We start from the raw sequence: 20,932 nt of genomic DNA, 5'->3' as shown, positions 1-20,932 counted from the left end.
TTTCCTCACTTTTAGTGGAGAGTCTGGCTCCTCTGAGATGTTCCGGGGTGAAAATGGGACATGGTGGGGCCCTGAGGGTCCGCCTTGGTAAAAAAAAAAGCTCCATGAATATGTCATGGTGTGGAGCATTTGGTCTGAGCTGTCAGTGTAGATAGAGCTCATGTGTGATTTTCAGGGCTTTGGATTTCCTGTAAGAGAGCTCCAGAGTCACGTGAAAAAGAGCAGCATGTTTTCTCCCGCTGTCTCCTCTGACATGAAGGTTGAAGATGCTCAAAACGTGATACTGTTCAACCCTCAGAGCCTTTATAATGCCTGTCAGGGTTCCAGTCCATACAGCGAGTGTGATTTACTTGTGGATTATCTTCGAGCCTGGCCTAGTGACCGGTCGCTCTAGCGTGTAATGCAGTCTGGAAGGGGGCAGGGTGGAGACGCCATGGGCTTATTGGAGCACCAGAGTGTTTTTGTGTGTGTGTGTGTGTGTGTGTGTGTGTGTCAGCCGGTTGGCCCCAGAGCTCAGCTTCAGCATGGGTGAGATCATCTTACATGACGTCGCCCACGTCTCTGTGTGAGAGCAGAGGTATTTCCAGTCCATCAGTGGTGTTTGGTGGTTTCAGTAGTTTGTATATTGTATATATTGTATTGAGTAAAAACTCCATTAGATGGTATGAAGAAGAAACCTTGCGAGGAACCAGACTCCAAAGGAAACCCATCTTGGGTTTGAACGCTTAAATGCAGAACTTTTAATGCAAACTGTGGCCATTGTAGTAGACTGTTGATATTAATTCAGTCCAAATCCATCCACAAAGTTCTTGATCTGCTCGGGAGCTTCATGGCTCTTTAGGGCTGTTCATGCTCTGATTGGTCTTCAATCGAAGAGAACTCCCATCTAGAGGTAGGGGGTCAGGATGAATCAGCCAGATCTGAGTAAAATGAGGTGTCAACCACACATCGATATTTCACAGCATTAAATGAGACCATGCTGACTGTCTAAATCAGGGGATCCCCAAACTATGGCCTCTACACTTGAAACAGCCCTCTGAACAATGCCAGAGAAATATATTAAAATTTAAATTTGAAATGTTTTACTCATCTCATATCTGTATTTGATAATAAAAGAAGGCTTTCAAACTAAAATGCCCCTTAGTTATTAATAGAGGTCGAGGCACTGATAGTTAATCACTGGAACTATCAGCTGTCAACAAAAACCCATACCCATAGTTTTTCCGGCTTCCAGTCGGCTGTCATTAGGAGAGCGGCCTATAGGGGCGAATCTTGAACGTTACGTACCGTCTGTTTTTACGAATGAGCCTGCGAGCTGCACAGAGAGCGCTATAGTATATTTATTGATTATATTATACATTATTGAATATATTCATTTTGCACATTATCATGATTCAATACTTTGTTTTTTGGGGGTTTTTTTGTAATAAAGTTCAGTACTATTTTACATGGAGTGTTATTTTGTTTTGTTTTTGTATCCAGTATACATGTTAAAAACTATCGGTTGTTTAATCGGTTAAACGGCTAACTTTATGCATAAGTAAAGGCTACACAAAATACACACACACACACACACACACACACACACACACAGACACACACACACACCTAAATTGATGTGTATATGCAACTCATTTATTTGACTTCAGCTTGCAAAGTAAATGACGTGTTTTACAACCTTATCACTTTTCTGGGTTTTTGTGTGTGTTTTTCCCCTTTTATTATGAATGATCTTATAAATGGCTAAAATACCAGAGAAAAGAACTGCACTATAAACCTCCAATTCTACAATCGCACATGTTTCTTGCATGTGTTTTCCAGATATTCATCTAATTAGGATTTTTGTAGCCTAGTGTTGGCTTATGCAAAAATAAATAAATAAATGAGGCACTTAAAAAGCGTGTTCTGTTTTTTTATACCGCCTTCAAAAGTAATTGTGTGTGTGTGTGTGTGTGTGTGTGTGTGTGTGTGTTTTGCTCCACAGGGGATCATACAGAAGATTGTGGACATCCACAAGGTGAAATGTGTGTCCTGTTTCGGCCTCCGCCTCAGCCACATCCAATCAGGCGATGTCCACTGGCTCCACCCCGACATGGGCGTGTCCCATGTGAGGGAGAAGTACGAGCAGAACCGGCCGCAGGACGAGTGGAGGTAAACCACATCTCCCGTCTTTTCTCGTGCCGTCCGTAACACCTGGCAGGGAAATCAATCTCCGGCCGATCGTTTGTTTTGGAAATGCTACATTTGAATAGGGTTTAGCGTCAGCGTTCTTCTGTCCAACGACACTCAAAATGGAGGGAATTTGCTAGCCGACCAGATACGGAGAATTCAAACAAGTAGCCTTGTTTGTTAGCAAGTTAGATAGGTAGTGAATTTGCCTACTGGTTTTGTTCATTTCATAATGCAAGCTCAGTGATCTAGACCATTTATATACTATAGAGCAGAGATGCCCAAACGACGGCCCACCACCCAAATCGTGGGGGCAAATAAAAACGCTGATCTTCCTTTCTAATGCAACATTTCACGTAACTTTTTTAGTTTCACTGCTAAGATTCAGAAACGTTGGCAGGACCTTCCTCTGTGAGCAGACTTTCATTCTGGTGAAGCATAAACCGAGATACAAACGAACAGTTTCTCATCTAAATGATATCCTGAGTGTTTCAGGAAATAATAATAATAAGGTCATGTGGCTGTATTGCTAATCGGTGGGAAAGCTGTTTCAGGCATTGAACCCTATATTGTTCTGAAACAGGTTGTTTTTAGGTTTCATTGTGCTACAAATTTAACTGAACTAGGAAACGTAAACTGCATAAGTTTGGCATTTATTTGTAGAGCACTTTTAAAAATAGACATGGCGATAAAGCGGTTATAAAATAACGTATACGTTTGCACCTATAAGTTTAAGGTCCTTGTAATTGTAAGTTTATCCGTAATGAGTTGTGGTGAGGCAAAGAAAAACTCCCTGAGACTTCACGAGGACGAAAGCTTGAGAGGAACCAGATTTAAAAGGGAACCCATCCTCATCTGGGTGGCACTGAGTGCAAGCCTGCAACTGCAAACTGTGGCTCTGAGACATTGAAACAGGCTTTTGATATTAATTCCAATCCAAATCCATCCTCGAATTTATTTGAGTTTCTCAGTAACTTTTTTTAACGGTTACAACACAGAGAATGTTGTTGCACCGAAAGCAGAGGCGCTGCCCAATTTTAACGCGCATCATTTGTAAGCTGAACGTGTTTAACATTTTAAAATCCCCTCCTCAGTAAATCCCTGATTTATGTTGTTTTGTTAAAGCGATTATAAATCTAAGAAATCGGAGCCTGATAAATTCTCCGCTAGCCTGCCAACGAAACTTGTCTAAATATCTGTGATGATTCGCTGCTTCCGAGACTGAGCTCCTCTCCACAGTTCTACAGATCTAATTGCCTGTAACCACAACAGTTATCTTTTGTCGACTTGGAAATGTGTCCGCTTCAATAGTCTGTATAAGGAATTTTCCATCTCTGATCAGTACAACGCAACACATTAGCAAACAAATCACTCTAGGGGTTTGGGTTTGTGTGTATGTGCATGTCCCCGCTAAGATGAGTAGCGGTCTTCCCTCGTCGTCATGGAGATTTAGCCGGCAGTTGTGGCACTGCGGCAAACAGACTTGTAACAAAATAGTATGTGTGTCTGTGAAATGGAACATTGAGTGTAACTACTGTATGTGTTTACAGCACCTGCGCTAACAGCATTGCCATTGTAGAGCACTGAATAATAATCAGCACTTAAACTGCCACCGGACCGAGCGGACGGCGTGTCCTCTTGCCGTTAGGTCACGTCCTACACGCGCCACCTCACAGATGGCATTTTGTACATGGTCTTCTAACTCTCAACTACTTCAGACAATGTGCCATTACTGCTCCACATCCCATTCAGGCTCTTGCTTGCCAGCTGTAGCTTCTTTTCATTCACCTCAAAATCGGCCTTAAACTCTTTGTTAGCTTTACCGTACATCAGAGTCACAGGGTCAAAGGAAACAAAAAGAGACGGCTCGTCCCAGTCTTTTAATCACGCGCCGTTTCATTTCCACGCCACTCGACCCTCAGCTTTGTCCTCACGTTCTTTGTTTGATGGTCCACCTCCTTTATCGGGTTGTTAAATAAGACGAGGAGACGTCTGGCAATCACGGAGGCCGTTGTTGGCGCCCAAACGAACACGAGCCCATGACAGAAAATTAGGTGGAAGAAAACTTTCATGTGCGTAGTGATGCCCACCTTTAAACTTATGTCATTGTGTTCTCCAGCATGTCCTCTTTTGCTTTCACTAATAGGAAGTAGGGTTGCAAAATTACTGGGATTTTCAAGACTGGAAACTTTCCATGGGAATTAACAAGGATAAACTGGGAATTTACTAAATTGCAGGTGAGCCGATAACGGAGAACTTAAATGTAGTTGAAGAAAAAAAAAAGATCTTGCTGAATAATTTTGGTTACAATTTCAGTGATTTCACCAAATTTCTATTCACTTCCCATAAATTCATTGTCAATTTCTAGCTTGTTATATTTCCAAAACTCCCCAGATGAAGTTCCCGTGGAAAGTTTCCCGAAATTTTTCTGCCCCTTTGCAACCCTAATAGGAACATGATTTTTCCACCTCCTGAGAAAATGTAATCAACAGCAACTCATCTTTTTCGATCTGCCATTTATTTCCTCATTGTTATGACTAGGTTGTTTTCAATTTGTCTGGGATTTGATGTCTGGCAAATTCTGTTTAACACGTTAATTCCGTGTATGATTCTGGAAAAAGTCTTCAACCATAACACACCATGTATTTCGGTCACGTTTCCTGAACTAGCAGAGTGATACGTGTAGTATTGCTCGGGACTGGAGTTTCATTAGTTTGGTTGGGTTGGAGCACTCGAATTATGAGGATGGATTTGGACTGCAATTAATATCAACCATCTGCTACAGTGGCTCATGACCACAGGTTGGATCACTGAACTCAACAATGATGGAACTGTAATGAATGAACATTCGGTTATGAGGATGGGTTCCCTTTTGGGTCTGGTTCCTTTCAAGGTTTCTTCATCTTGATTCTTCAGGGAGTTATTCCTTGCCACAGTAGCCAATGGACCACTCATTAGGGAACTTGTAAATTGATATTTTATAACCTCTTTATCTCTGTAAAGCTGCTTTGGATACTTTGCATTGTCCATTGTTCAAAGCGCAGTTTCACTAAACTGATTTGCAGAGACGATTGTTTCCTGGTTTAGATCCTGCCAAACGTGTGTACACATGCAGTATGGTGTACCACAAGGTTCTGATGTAGGCCCTGTTTTAATTTCCATTGATGACATCGATGCTTTGATTCTGTGCTGAGAGGCAGCACGAATTAACGATCGTCGGATCGTCTAATTAATGTGTTCTCCTAACCGAAATAAAACCGAAATACTAACGTTTTCCCGCTACACATTTATTGCTGCTTTGTTTTAAATAGAAAACATGTTTTTGTCAGTGAAGGCCCCAGAGGTTAGGTCATTAAAAAAAAAAAAAAAAAGGAGGTGGAAGAACATAAAAGCGCCGACGATGAATTAGTGCTGACACACAATGCATGTTGGAGGAACCAAACCCTCAGGGCAACATGTGTCGAACTCCAGCTTGCTGTCTGAGCATGTCGACCAGGTGAGCTCATCCTCCAGTAGTCTGCGGTCACACTGGCATGCAGGAGAACATCTGCACCACCGCATGCACTGCTCAGTTTTCCCGAGGTCTTGCTGGGTCTTTGTGTTGTCTTTGTACAGTTGTGGGGGGAAAGTGTACCACCTAAGCTCAAGACCTTGTGAGGGGGTGGGAATGATGTCATCTCCAAACCACAATGCTCTGTAATCTCAAAGGAACCTGAGGAGCCTCTAGCCTTCCTTACTTCTAGTCCCCATAGTCTTAAGTGCTTTCCTGATAATAGTCCCAAAATGGACACTTATTTTTATGATGTCCCCAGATTATGAAGGCACCCAGGGATGATTACATCACCTCATGTCCTATCAGGTTTCAACCTCAATCTTAGTGTGGTATTAAAGCTTTATGTTTGAGCTCCTTTCTCCTACACCACAGTAATTCTCCCAACAGTTATTTTTTTTTATTACAATTAAAGCCTGAGCGGTCGTCCTTTTCATCTGTTTGTGGTTACAATTCATCACTTTTCATCATATCACATTTCATCACATTACATTTATCACTTCCAGGCATCGTTGCTACACGTTCAGTTCCTTCACTTTTTCTTGAAGGTAACAATACACAGTCTTTCTGCTGAGAAATCATTGAAGTCCTCTTTAATTTATTTATTTATTTATTTATTTATTTATGTATGTATTATTATTTTAAATAAAATATAAATTATATACAGTTTAGTGCAATTTTACATCTACTCTTCATTTTAACTCGCTGTCCGTGATGAAATTGCAGACGTGGCACCAGTTGCACAGCTCCCGATGTACACTGGACAATATCTTTTTGGCACGCTGACTTATGAAGGTCGGTGCTCCCTGTGACTGTGCGTGCAGCTCTGTGCTGCCATCTGTTGGAGTGTTACAAAACTAGATTCTAAACTTTTGCTAAAACAGTTTCTAGTAGGACTTTTTGGGGGCGTTTAGCGGGTTTACCGGTGTGTGGAATCTCAGGATTGTCACAAGGGCAGAGGGAGCACCAGTGTGCACTAATCACCGAGCTCGCTGCCAAAAAGGGATCACTTCTAATGGATTACACTGCCAAAGAGCTAAGTCCGAATGAACACTCATACATATTTACTCATGAACAAGCCTTCGTTACACACACCTTCTGACTGAGTCGCTCTTGCACGAGTACACTCGTTTTTGCTGACACAGAATAGGTAAGCAGAGCCAGAACGTCTCCTCTCGTCTGACGTACATTACCGGGCTTAGGGAGAGTAATGACTGGAAAACTTTCAGCATAACACACACACTCTCTCTCAGACGTGTTGTCCTGCAGTAGCTAACCAGATTCGATTCTGATTCACGTTCTCTCAGCACCGCTGTTGCTACGTTGAATATGACGCTTTACAACGCTACGGAGACAGAGACGTGTCCTGAGTGTCACAGAGAATACAGATTAAAATGGCAGAGGTAGAGCTGTAACTTCCTGCACACACAACAGGAAAAGAACCTCTGGTTTTATTTTTTTCTGCAATACAAAGGCGTGTTTGTGAAAGGGGCTTGTGTTAGAAGTCAGAAGACATTTAAGTAAATTGATGATTTGTTTTCTGTCTAAAACAACGAAATAACTATTTAACATTAAAATGCATTGCATCAAATTTTTGTATTGCATTGTGTTGAATCGAACCCTATTACATCAGTAGCTGCTTCATATGTATCTTTTATGTATCCTTCCGTTGGCTATATTACAGGATGAATGATATGAGAAGAAGGAAGTGGAGTTTCTTTCGGTTACATACATTATATGGACGCACACTCGTGGTGTGCAATTGCTGTAGTTCAGAGAAGAGTTTAAAATGCATAGTAATCAATATCAAAGGAATGCTGTTGCCTTGCGATTCTTTTTGCTGTAAAGCACACATACTAGTTATCAGAGAGCACAGTGTTTTAAGGGGATCATGGCCTGAGGAAAGAAGCTGTGCAGATGACCCTAAGTTGATAGTTTTTAGTTCTTATTTACATTCTTTGGTTATGCACGGAAGAAAAACACTAGGCGAGAGAATGACAGGGTGTCATTATGCTCTTGCAGTTCACACAGAGAAGAACCAGGTAATCTGATGACTGAAGTACTGGTTAGTGTGTTGAATGAGAACATGGGTTCAAATGGCATTAAACACTCTGATCATGCTTCTGCTATGCTTTGGTAACTTTTTTGCATATATTTAACATATAAACCCCCTCAAAAAATAGATTCGATTTTGGCTTTCCAGAGACAGAGACTTCCCTACACCAGCCTAGGGTTATATAATTATTCACTCCTCCACATTGTTATTTGTGGCTGCGAGAGGGGTCACAGGCTAATCTGAGTCATGAGAAACCAGGAGGCTCTGCTGAGGTCATCATTAACAATTTAGTTGAGCAGCTGTAGTAGAAAAGTCCTCACAAACAGCTGGTTTGGGTGTTGGGTGAGTGTGTTATAGAGAAGCAAGCCAGGAAATGGATCTTCGCCACTTGCCCGTGTCTACAGGATGTTTCAATTATACTGGGTTAGAGGTCAACCAATAGTGGATTTTATAGATAGGTTGGAACGTATTTGCCAACTTTAGTTTTTCATATGGATGCTGAATTAAAAAAAAAAAAAGGAAGATCTTTTACTATTATCTATTAGTTCTAATAAAAAATATAAAGTGAAATAAGACACGCATTCTAACTGAAACCAAAAGAAAAGTGTAAACTAAAAATTGTCATCTCCAGAAGGAACAAAACAAAACAAAAAAGGCACTTCAAATAAACAGCACGTGATGTCAGTGATTCGCCTCTAGAGGCCGCTCCCGTACAACGCAACCCGGAAAAACTATCGATATGGATCTTCCAATAGTTCCAGCAATAAACTATCGTTAAACTATCAGAGAGACTGATGAATCAGTCGACCTCTAGTTAACAGTAATTTGTTCATTAGACTTTTCAAACCGTGAAAAATCTAGGGTATTGGTGGTAAAACCCCTTTAAATCGTTCCTTATGTTGTTGTTTTTTAAAGGGTTGCTGAAAGAATGCCTCATGTTGCAGCATTTTAAAGAGACAAGCTTTCTAGAGATGCTTTGCATTATTGATTTGTTTGTCTGTCTTTCACAATACAAGTCGCCGGTGTCAATCTGATGACGCACTCTGCCTTGAATTCCTCTCAGCACTGCACTTTTTCACCATTCTCCCTGTCCCTTTTTCAGGTACGAGCTGCGGATCCGCTACCTGCCGAAGGGCTTCCTGAACCAGTTTACTGAAGACAAACCGACACTGAATTTCTTTTACCAGCAGGTGGGTCAACGCAGAGACAGTGGACTTGTTCAGCAATATTTAATTTCATTTTTATTTCTATAGCACTTTTAACAATGGTCATGGTGTCAAAGCAGCTTCACAGAGATAAAGTTGTATAAAAGGATGTAAAACTTTAGCGCCTATATGTTTGTCCCTAATGAGTGAGCCAGCGGTGACTGTGGCGAGGGAAAAACTCCCCGAAACTTCATGAGGAACAAACCTTGAGAGAAACCAGACTCCAAAGGGAACCTCATCCTCATCTCTGAATGTCCATTCGTTACAGTTCCATCATTGTTGCGGTTCAGTGATTGGAATGCAACACTGTTCATGCAACCTGTGGTCCTGAACCACTGTAGTAGACTTGATAGAGTAAGAAGATTCTCCAGCGAGAAGATTCTAAAAGCTTTTTTTCTTTAGCTGTTTTTTTCTCCTGTAAATGATCCAGTGGTTTAATGGTGCTGATTTAGAAACAAGAATCATGACATGTTCCACTTTCTACTTTCATCTCCAGTATTAAACATAAACGAGATGGATAAGTGCATCAAAGACTTTTGTACTGGTGATTACAACTAAACAAATGACAGCAATGTTTTTAATAGGTGCATTCAAAAGACAATATGTATAAGTGTTGTGTTTGTGCTGATATGACTGATAAGAATATCATCACCCAGCTCAATTCTGAGCCTAATGTTTGTCCACAATATTATAATCATACTGCAATAAAATACTGCAGTTTTAGAGAAAAGAAAAGAAAAAGAAAAATCAATCTAGTAGCATGAAAGAATCACGTCGTGGCACCCTGAAGCCAAATCAAATCCAGTCACAAGGTCTCTAGAGATTCCCGCTGCTAAAGAAAACGTGGGCTGGTTTTCAAAAAGCAAGCTTTTCCTCACCAAAAAAAAAAAAAAAGGCTTAGCAGTGGGTGTGTGAGAGCCCTGCGGTTACGTGGTGTAAGAACTGTGCCAGGACTGTGGATGGTGCTGATCCACCGTGCGAGTGGATTTACACTGAGCGATTTAAGATTATGTGGATGAACAGGCATGAAATTCACAGCTCCCTCTGACAAATCCATCAAACGGCTGGTTTGAAGGCACTCTTTCTGTTTGCATATTGTGTCTGTAGTAAGGGTTTATACAGGGATATTTATGAAACAGGTTGAAAAAGGCATGCTGTGACGTCGTGGCGTGGGCCTGTAAGCTGACGTTTAGCACGATGGACGGCTTGAGCGCTGTGGAGAAGTTTCCTTCATGTTGAAGTCATCAGCACGGAGGTTATGGTGGTTTCTTTGAGAACATGGCATTCTTTGTAGAGCAGGGATCCCCAAACGTTTTTCTGTGAGAGTCACATAATTGTCCTTTTTTTTTAAATGGGGCTCGGGTAGGTCTGTAACAGAACTAGTAAATGCTAGAATAGATAAAGCCTATTAAAAGAGCCATATTATTTAAATAATACATTTGTTCATATTCATTTCTTCATGATCGATCAACCGATTACATTTAAAATAAATACTGAAAAAAATCTTTTAAAATGAATACTGAATAAAAAACAAACACTGTGTAAAATAGTACTGAATTTGATTACAAAATTGTAAAAAAAAATAAAAAATTTACAGTACTGAAAATGTGCTAAAGAAATTATATATTCGTTAATAAATATCATAATATAATTAAAATAATAAATATACTGCTTTCTGTGCAGCGCGCAGTCTCTCACGTAAAAACAGGCATCCGTATTTCGCCCCTAGAGGCGGCTTGCTTAATGACAGCAGACCGAAAGCCAGAAAAAATAGATTTTTGCTCTCGGTGCCTCGATCTAAATTAATAACTAAGTGAAATTTTAGTTTGAAAGCCAACTTTATTGTATTATCAAATACAGATATGAGATTAGTAAAACATATTTAAAATTAAATTTTAAAAATATGTCTCTGGCCATTGTTCAGAGGGCCATGTTCGACCCATGGGCCGTAGTTTGGGGACCCCCGACCCTAGAGGTTTGTGCAAGCGTGACTGTCTCAGAATCAAATTGCTGCGGTATAAAAGTAATAAAACACACCAGGACATGTTTTATTGGAATCAAAGACTAACTGTGGTTGCGTCAGGATGCATCAGTATCGTGGAATCTTTTCCTTCAACACACCCCTGAATGTAATATTCCCTACATTCAGACTATTCTCCAGGTTTTATATTTCTGTCAGGACAAGATTTATCTTTACATGTGGAAGCAATGAGGCCAAGATCAAGGAATTATAAAGAGTCACGGTTTGGTTTCATTTTGATACAGTTTGGGGAAGAAATGTGTAAAATTTATAGAACAATCAATAAATGCCTTCTTGTTTTAAATAATACATCAAAATAAAATGTAATAAATCATTGTTTTCCCATAAATACAATAATTCTCAAATAAATGTATCTAAAAATAAAATGTAAATGTAACTAATTTTACAGTGTAAATGTATAAATAACTGTTGATTACAGTGCAGCATTAACAATTCCTGCAAGATTTTTTCTTTTTTAAGGACCTACTTTTTCCACACGTTGTCTAGAGTACACAATTCCAGCTTATAGCCCTTTTCGGTTTCATGTCCAAGTTACAAACAGAGATTGTTTTCGTTACACCCGAGTCGATATCATTTCAGCAGTTTCGCCTACCGAACTCTGCAGAAAGTCCAGCATGTTCACGATCTGCTCATCCATCCTGCGAGCAACAGGGGTTTGTTACAGTTCCGTGTGTCTGGCAGCTTCACAGCAGGTGTGTCCGGCTTCATTAAACAAAGCCCCCGATAGAGTAACAGCGTGCTGATGCAGCTTTAATGGATGATGTTTTGCCATGTCTCCACAGCAATCCTGGTCTTTTGTCTCCATTAGAGCAGCAAACAGAACGACTCAGTCCACGTGGCCTCGAATTGCAATCTGTGTGTTCACCGTGTGCCTCTTTTAGGACTGTATCTTTTTGAAATGTGAACTTTTAATGTGCCGCGTAAGCACATTTGCAGGCCTGGAATTTCTTTTTCCTAATGAGAAAATGGTGAACGGATAATCTTGCAGTCTCTTTTGTAGTCGAATGGATGTTTAAAGCTCCCAAAAATGTGCCAAAGACCTTTTCAGCTCTGAGTTTCGCAGTACTCAAGTACCGTTTCGAAAATCAGACCCTGTTAAAAGTCGAACTGAAATATATACCGTATCTTTCACCATTTCTCCTCAGGTGAAGAACGATTACATGTTGGAAATAGCCAATCAGGTCGACCAGGACATCGCACTCAAGCTGGGGTGCCTGGAGATCCGGTATGTTCTGCCTCGCATTTCTCTCCAGCTTCATTTCCAATCATTCCTGAGCTGCGTTACGAATTCATTTGTCCCTTTTCGATCTTTCCAGGAGATTTTACCGAGAAATGAGAGGAAACGCGCTGGACAAGAAATCCAACTACGAGCTGTTAGAGTGAGTGCCGCCTTCTTCTTCAACACTTGATAAGTTCACGAGGGTTAAAAAAAGGTCATCACCTGAATGTAACCCCTGAAAGCATGGCTGTCACATGAGTCTGACATTAAGGGCTGAATAAATAATAATTAGCAGAGAGCTGCATGTGACCTCTGCTATGTGATTCAGGGAATGTTTCAAATAAATATTATAAAGGAATTCAAGTTTATCAAGAGCTCATTTAACACTTAACGCTTTTTTATGCCTGGTCTCATAAACACTCAACGTGAAAGCTAAATAAATCTACTGCTGGTCTTTTACATGCTTTTTTGACCTTAAATATCGAATGTTTCCATAACACCCATTTTTGGCCAATCTCACGTTAATCTTCAGCACCTACAGAGTCGTAGCTCCAACGCTCGTCCGATTGGATGATTTCGATTTCTTACTGTATTGATTACACTCAGGGACAATAATTTTTTATTTATTTATTTTTTTTAATATATGTAAATGCTCAGTCTCATTCTCGCTCACTAGAACCATCCAGGTATTAGTCTTATTATTCCACAAGACGGTGGTTACGTTCCAAAACTGCCCGCGATAAATCGATGCCACTCAAGAATACTTATTTTTTATTTTTATATTGTTTAAGCTGTATATCATGCTCCCACACTCTTTAAACACACGAGATGATATAGTGAGATGAATTTTGTGTAAATTAATAGAAATAAAGTTCACATTTATAGTGAATACTTGTACTGTTCGCGAGAGGTTGAGAAAATCAGCCAAACTAATTAGTTGTGTGGCAAATTCAATTCCCCATTAAACCGGGGGACTCGGGCTCGGACTGTACTAAAGATAGTACTAGTCAGTAGTCTTCTCAGGGCTCGAGAATCTCTTTTAGCTATGGCAGAGTGCAAGTTTAGTGATACTTGGCTTGAAACAAATGAATTTAAAGCTTGGTTAAGGCAAGTTGCTAACAACATATTTGTGTTTTTGATGCTGTGATAAAGGTCTTAAATAAAATTCTTAATGGTCTTAAAAAGGTCTAAAATAAATTCCCACTGCTTGGGTGCAGATACAGGTTACATTAGATTTTTTTTTAAGGTTGATGAACACTGCCAGACCCCCAAAACACACATTCCACACACACACACACACACACACAGCCTTCGTCCTCATCTGGGAATTCACATCCTCGCCTGTCACTTTCGGGTCAATGGGTCCAGTCACATTGGCGTTTCAAGCCCATGGGGGGAAAAGCCATTTAGAAACCCAATGGAATCTGAGTGACAGCTTCACCCCGTTAGAGCACCAAAGGATTCGGATTCGGATTCAGTTCAATTCAATTTATTTTTATTTGTCTAGCGCCTTTTAACAATGGACTTTTTCTCAATGCAGCTTTACACAGATAATGCGGTAAGAACAAATGAATAAGATTGTTCTTTATAAGTGTACGTTTGTTTAAAACCATTCCTCGTAACATTTTATTGCCACGCCATACAGAACATTACACAAAGATATAGAAGTATATGTAGGGTCGGATCAGTAAATTAGTAAAACAGACAGGATTTGCGTTTCACATGTCGGCAAATCAAAAGAAATCAAGTAAATTGCCACTGAATTGTACAGCACAACAACAACACATCCAAAGCACTGACCTTGACCTTCAGGAATAAAAAAGTTCAGTAGAGACACTGCTCTCATGTTGCTGAATGGAGGGGAAAAAAGGAAAGGCACGTGAATTTAATAGTTTGTATATAAAGTATTAGGACTCCAATTGCGCTACAAATAAAATATGGGTCTGCCATGTAATAAAACATCATTCAGAAAGCACTGAATAATATTTAAAAGCTTGGCCATCGTCCCTCCCTGCTGAACACCATCCATTTATCCTGAGATCAGATCAAATCTGCCGAAAAAGATAACGAGCGTCTTCCTCTGGAGCGTCTCCGAGCGATCTGGAACCCAGATGGATGCCTCCTTTGAGGATGTTTGAAAAAGTTCTGGCAGGTCTCCTCGCTGCGAGTTTCTGAAACATTTCTCTATGCTGGATTCTCCACCGAGCGCGTTCCAAACTACTTTTTTGTTTTGTTTTCCAGAAAAGATGTTGGCCTCAGGAGGTTCTTCCCCAAGAGTCTGCTGGATTCAGTGAAGGTGAGTTTGGCGCAGTGTTGAGAGAATTGACACCGTCCTTCACAGGCACGGTTTTCAACTTATCGAAAATGAATTAAATACTCAAAATGTAGCTTATTTGGTGGATTAGTAATTGAAAGGAGGTTCGGGGGATATTGATTTGCTTCGATATCCATTTCTATGTACCTGAGAACAGATCAAGGAGCACTGACCTTCCAAAAAAAAAGAGGTAAAAGCTAATAAGTGGTGTTTTTGTGGTCATTATATTATCGGTTTATGCGTATTGAGACACACTAAGGGCCTTGTAGCACTAAAGTGCATCCAGGAAAGGGTAGGAAAAAATGCTTTATTCATTCACTGTGTACCAAAGTATTGGCGCCCACCTTCGATTCGTTCTGTGCTGTAATGGACCAGTTCACGATGGTTCATGATCTATTAGAAAGTAACCATTGTTCTTCATAGAGATGTTTTGGGTTTTGACAGAAGAGACATTTGCCATCGACACCGCAGAGGGTTTACGTTATTACATACTCTGATCTGTAGCCACGGCCATCTGTCAGGTAATAAAGTCCAGACACTGGCCGCAATATTCAGTATAATTAAATTGAGCGTAGAAGAAATGATGCGAGAGTTGAATAATCAGCATCGCTCCCCTTGTGCCAAACCCCCCCCCTAATAAAAAAGACATCTGGTCCGAGTCCGAGAAGGTCAGCTAAAATTAGTCGTTAACGCTCGATTGATGCTCTGTGAAAACAATGAGCGAGCACACATCAAGGGGAATCCGGATTATTTTTCTTTTTTTTGGTCTCTGTACTTTGATCAAGGATTACCCATGGTTCCTCAGTAGATGTTTGGAGAGATACACAGCTCCCTGGTTTTTGTCAGGAATGGGCCATTTCTACACTGTAACACACTGCTCACATGTTCATGCCTGTTCAACATGATTTGTTTTGTCTGTCCGAAACCTGGAATGCCCCCCCACCCCACCACAATACACAGATATTTTGTGTAGGACAGATTTTGAAAGTTCTCCCACTTTTAGGTGATTTGAGAATTGTTGCTTTTAAAATCAATATCAGGAGCATAAGAGAAGTATTGCTAGATAGGTGCAACTTTATTAGTAATCATCTAACAGAAGTGCAAATTGTAACATTGTTTGAACCGACAAGTCCAAATATATGCCTCTTAATACCATCAGTATAATAGAGAAACACAGTTATAACATTGCTGTATCACAGACAGGAATCTCATACATTGAGAATGAACGTCTTTACAAAAGCAAGAGACCCAATAAACACAATTCAACACGTCTTCTTTCAATTTAGCCACAACTTCACCACCCGCATACATTTTGTTTTGTTTTTTTTTATCATGCATGGGGATTTGAAGTAAAAGCAAATTGTGTGTTGTAATGCAAATTCTACAGAAAAGGAAACACAAACGAAAGAAAAACCTTAACAACTGTTCTGAACATACGGTATATGTTGAAAATCTAGAATTACATACATATGAATTGTCTACAATTGAAATTATACAGAATGTATAGGTTGGAGGAGAACTGCTTAATGACTACTGGTGGTAAAATCAGTAAAGCGGTGAATCCTAAAGGTGTAGTGTGCAGTAGGATTAGGGTAGATGGGGAAAAATACTCCTACAGTAGTCCTATAACTATAAATGCACTTCTACAGTAGTCTTATAACTAAAAATGCACTCCTACAGTAGTCTTATAACTAAAAATGCACTCCTACAGTAGTCCTATAATTAAAAATACACTCCTACAGTAGTCCTATAACTAAAAATGCACTCCTACAGTAGTCTTATAACTAAAAATGCACTCCTACAGTAGTCCTATAACTAAAAATACACCCCTACAGTAGTCCTATAACTAAAAATACACTCCTACAGTAGTCTTATAACTAAAAATACACTCCTACAGTAGTCTTATAACTAAAAATGCACTCCTAAAGTAGTCTTATAACTAAAAATGCACTCCTACAGTAGTCTTATAACTAAAAATGCACTCCTACAGTAGTCCTATAACTAAAAATACACTCCTACAGTAGTCCTATAACTAAAAATACACTCCTACAGTAGTCTTATAACTAAAAATGCACTTCTACAGTAGTCCTATAACTAAAAATACACCCCTACAGTAGTCCTATAACTAAAAATACACTCCTAAAGTAGTCTTATAACTGAAAATACACTTCTACAGTAGTCTTATAACTGAAAATGCACTTCTACAGTAGTCTTATAACTAAAAATACACCCCTACAGTAGTCTTATAACTAAAAATGCACTCCTACAGTAGTCCTATAACTAAAAATACACTCCTACAGTAGTCCTATAACTAAAAATACACCCCTACAGTAGTCCTATAACTAAAAATGCACTCCTAAAGTAGTCTTATAACTGAAAATGCACTTCTACAGTAGTCTTATAACTGAAAATACACCCCTACAGTAGTCTTATAACTAAAAATGCACTTCTACAGTAGTCCTATAACTAAAAATGCACTCCTACAGTAGTCTTATAACTGAAAATACACTTCTACAGTAGTCCTATAACTAAAAATGCACTCCTACAGTAGTCTTATAACTGAAAATACACTTCTACAGTAGTCCTATAACTAAAAATACACTCCTACAGTAGTCTTATAACTGAAAATACACTTCTACAGTAGTCCTATAACTAAAAATACACCCCTACAGTAGTCCTATAACTAAAAATGCACTATTACAGTAGTCCTATAACTAAAAATACACCCCTACAGTAGTCTTATAACTGAAAATACACCCCTACAGTAGTCCTATAACTAAAAATGCACTCCTACAGTAGTCTTATAACTGAAAATACACTTCTACAGTAGTCCTATAACTAAAAATGCACTCCTACAGTAGTCCTATAACTAAAAATGCACTATTACAGTAGTCCTATAACTAAAAATACACCCCTACAGTAGTCCTATAACTAAAAATACATCCCTACAGTAGTCCTATAACTAAAAATGCACTTCTACAGTAGTCTTATAACTAAAAATACACCCCTACAGTAGTCTTATAACTAAAAATACACCCCTACAGTAGTCTTATAACTAAAAATGCACTCCTACAGTAGTCTTATAACTGAAAATACACTTCTACAGTAGTCTTATAACTAAAAATACACTTCTACAGTAGTCCTATAACTAAAAATGCACTTCTACAGTAGTCCTATAACTAAAATGCACTTCTACAGTAGTCTTATAACTAAAAATGCACTTCTACAGTAGTCCTATAACTAAAAATGCACTTCTACAGTAGTCTTATAACTAAAAATACACTTCTACAGTAGTCCTATAACTAAAAATGCACTTCTACAGTAGTCCTATAACTAAAAATGCACTTCTACAGTAGTCCTATAACTAAAAATGCACTTCTACAGTAGTCCTATAACTAAAAATACACCCCTACAGTAGTCTTATAACTAAAAATACACTTCTACAGTAGTCTTATAACTAAAAATACACTTCTATAGTAGACAAAGATAATCCAGTTAAACACATAAGACAAAATGGTTATGATTGGTCATTTATTTCTATGAGGAACATGATCCAATATCTGTGATTGGCAAAAGTATGTAAATCTCTGGTGTGTAGCAGTACCACCCCCAGATTTCTTACAAATGCGAGACATTCACCTAGAGGGGAAAAGGGTCCAGTCTCCATAGTTTCTTTTTTAAGGTGTTGCTCAAAAGTGAATAAAACGTATAAAAAATATAGGAAAACTATCATTCGATTATGATTTTGGTAACTCGTTTGTGTTTTCTGGGTTTTGAACTTGCCTCTCGATGCCAAGGAGTTCTCAAGTATTTCACTTTCCTTTTATCTGAAACACATGCAGTACATTTACAACGAATTCATTCATCATAGCTGGTTTTTATAGTGCTTGTTATTTTCATCCTCATCGCTCAAGGAGATTTTGACTTTGATTCATCACCATAACCTGCTTATAATTACAATGAAACGAATTGAGATGTTTTCCAGAAACTTGGTACAGTGCTGGTTTCCTGTGTTCTATCGTGCATAGACACTATTATTTCATGATATGCATTGTCATGCTGGAACAGGTTTGGAACCCCTAGTTCAAGAGAAGGGAGCATTTATTTTATACAGTTATGTGCCTCCAGCTTTGTGGTAACACTTTGTGGAAGAACCACATATGGCTGAAAAAGTCAGGTGTCCTATACGTCTTCTAGGCACAACTGGAGAACCTGAATGAGTCATGCTCAATTGCACAGACCACTTATCTATTTTTTTTTCTTCTTCTTTTCTAACCCTGTCCAACACAGGCTAAAGCCTTGCGGAAGCAGATTCAGCAGACATTTAAGCAGTTTGCCAGCCTGAACGATGAGCAAAGCATTCTCAAGTTCTTCGAGATCCTCACCCCAGTCTACAGATTCGACAAGGAATGCTTTAAATGTGCTCTCGGGGTAAGTATTGTGTATGGTAGGGCAGTAATTTGGCTATAAGTTCTGCCGGTCCTGACATTCAGCAGTCCTGTGCTGCCCCCTGTTGGCTGGGTTAGGGTTAATCATCCAAAAGTTGTTAAAAAATGTATTTAGTACTTTTAAGAGAGATATTTGCAAGGTATTGATATATTGTCAGTGCTAAATTATTTATGTACCTCTCTGTGTGTGCAGTCAAGCTGGGTTATCTCGGTGGAGCTGGCTATCGGTCCTGAGGAAGGCATCAGCTACCTGACAGATAAAGGCTCAACAGTAAGCATGAATCCTCACTTCTACATTTACAGTGACGCACCCTCTTTCTGGACCATTGAGGATATACAGTAAATACCTCTATATATAGAAGTGTGTGTGTGTGTGTGTGTGTTTGTATGTGTAAATATATTATATAATTTTTTGCTATTAAGGGCAAAAGAGACAACAGAAAAGAAACAAAAAAGGCAGAAAAATGTAATAAAATCCAAAGAAAGCGTAGAAAGAATTTATGATGTGCATGTGTGACGTACAGCATTTTCTTTACTTTGATAATAGAACCGATTATCGTCAAAGCAGATTTTTCACAATCTTTATAAGCTCGTGTTTGAGTCTGTTGTCCTTTTTTACCTTTATCTCTACTCCTGACCAGATGTCGACCGATTCGTGGGTTTTGCCGATTGATCGCCACCAATAGTTGATTGCTGGAAAAAAAAACATTCCTGGTTGTGTAATACTGCACGAGAGCGGCCTCTAGAGGCGAATCACTGACGCCACGTGCTGTTTATTTGAAATGTCTTTTATTCGTTTTTGCGCGTACTGTTTTTATTTCTGTGGAGTGGTACTTTTTGTTTAATTTTAATTTCATTTTAGACGATATTTGTTAATCTATTGAGCTCGTTTTCATGATTCAGTACTTTTTGTTTTATTTTTGTAATACAGTTCTATTTTACATGGAGTATTATATATACATTTTTTTTTAAATCCAGTATTCATTTTAAAAACAATCAGTTGATTAATCAGTTATCAGCAATTACGATCCAACCCAGCTATCGATATCAGTAAAAGCCACTATCGCTCGACCTCTAGTCCTGACTGGATCCACTGAACTGGATAGAACATTGACGATCCAGATGATGAGATGTTTCAGCCGCTAGTATCCATGGAAAGTTTTGTTCTATTTCGGGATTGTCTGTATATACAAAGTCTAGAATCAAATGTCTAACCTCACTAATTATAAGACACACATTCAATGCAGGAATGTTTTAATGTGAATTTTAAAATTGAGATCAGCAATCCAAAGTCACATGGTGTCATCCATCGAATGTCTTGTCAGCTTTTTAAATGTGTGTGTGTGTGTGTGTTTTCTTCTTCTCTTTTAGCCGACACACCTGGCTAACTTTACCCAGGTGCAGAGCATCCAGTACTCGTGCATGGAGGAGCGTGAGAGGAAGGGCATGCTGCAGCTGGATGTGGCCGGAGCCGCTGAGGTACTGCATGTTAAAATATGCGTTAATTATTTGTAATCGATCGAAATGAAAAAGGTACAATATGAATTTATTTATACTCTGAGCCATGCTTTCTTGTAGCTGAAGTTAGAGGAATGTGAATTTAAATTGACTCATGCTCCTGTTGACTCATTTTGGCTCGTTGACTCATGTTGACTCATTGACTAATTTTGACTCGTGTTGACTCATGGGGGAGATGGTAGCTTAGTGGTTAAGCCGTTTAACTTTGGCTCTGAGGGTCATGAGTTAAAATTCCAGCCATAGCAAGCTGCCACTCCTGGGCCCCTAAGCAAGGCCCTCAACCCTATAGCTGCTCAGTTGTACATATGAGAGAAAAGTCAATCTGCCAAATGCCGTAAATGTTACAGTAGAGAACGAAAAGTAAAAACTAATGTCAAACATTTTTTTGGTCAATAATGAAAGTAATGAAAAT

General features: G+C 39.2%; 1 protein-coding gene across 13 annotated transcripts in view; it reads left to right on the top strand.

Annotated features, from left to right (window-relative positions):
• Nucleotides 1-20,932, top strand: part of ptk2aa (protein tyrosine kinase 2aa) — a 115,560-nt gene that overhangs the window by 53,134 nt on the left and 41,494 nt on the right. For all 13 annotated transcript variants that reach the window (XM_046835361.1, XM_046835354.1, XM_046835350.1 and 10 more), the window contains 8 exons: nucleotides 1,985-2,151; nucleotides 8,878-8,965; nucleotides 12,167-12,246; nucleotides 12,338-12,400; nucleotides 14,482-14,536; nucleotides 18,845-18,985; nucleotides 19,196-19,273; nucleotides 20,374-20,481. In XM_046835361.1, the coding sequence (XP_046691317.1) occupies nucleotides 1,985-2,151; nucleotides 8,878-8,965; nucleotides 12,167-12,246; nucleotides 12,338-12,400; nucleotides 14,482-14,536; nucleotides 18,845-18,985; nucleotides 19,196-19,273; nucleotides 20,374-20,481 (780 nt within the window). The remainder of the gene's footprint in view (nucleotides 1-1,984; nucleotides 2,152-8,877; nucleotides 8,966-12,166; nucleotides 12,247-12,337; nucleotides 12,401-14,481; nucleotides 14,537-18,844; nucleotides 18,986-19,195; nucleotides 19,274-20,373; nucleotides 20,482-20,932) is intronic.

Source organism: Silurus meridionalis, chromosome 22, assembly GCF_014805685.1.
Source record: "Silurus meridionalis isolate SWU-2019-XX chromosome 22, ASM1480568v1, whole genome shotgun sequence".
Classification (NCBI taxonomy): domain Eukaryota; kingdom Metazoa; phylum Chordata; class Actinopteri; order Siluriformes; family Siluridae; genus Silurus; species Silurus meridionalis.
The sequence above is the reverse complement of the archived record's forward strand: the minus strand, read 5'-3'. Positions and strand labels throughout refer to the sequence as shown.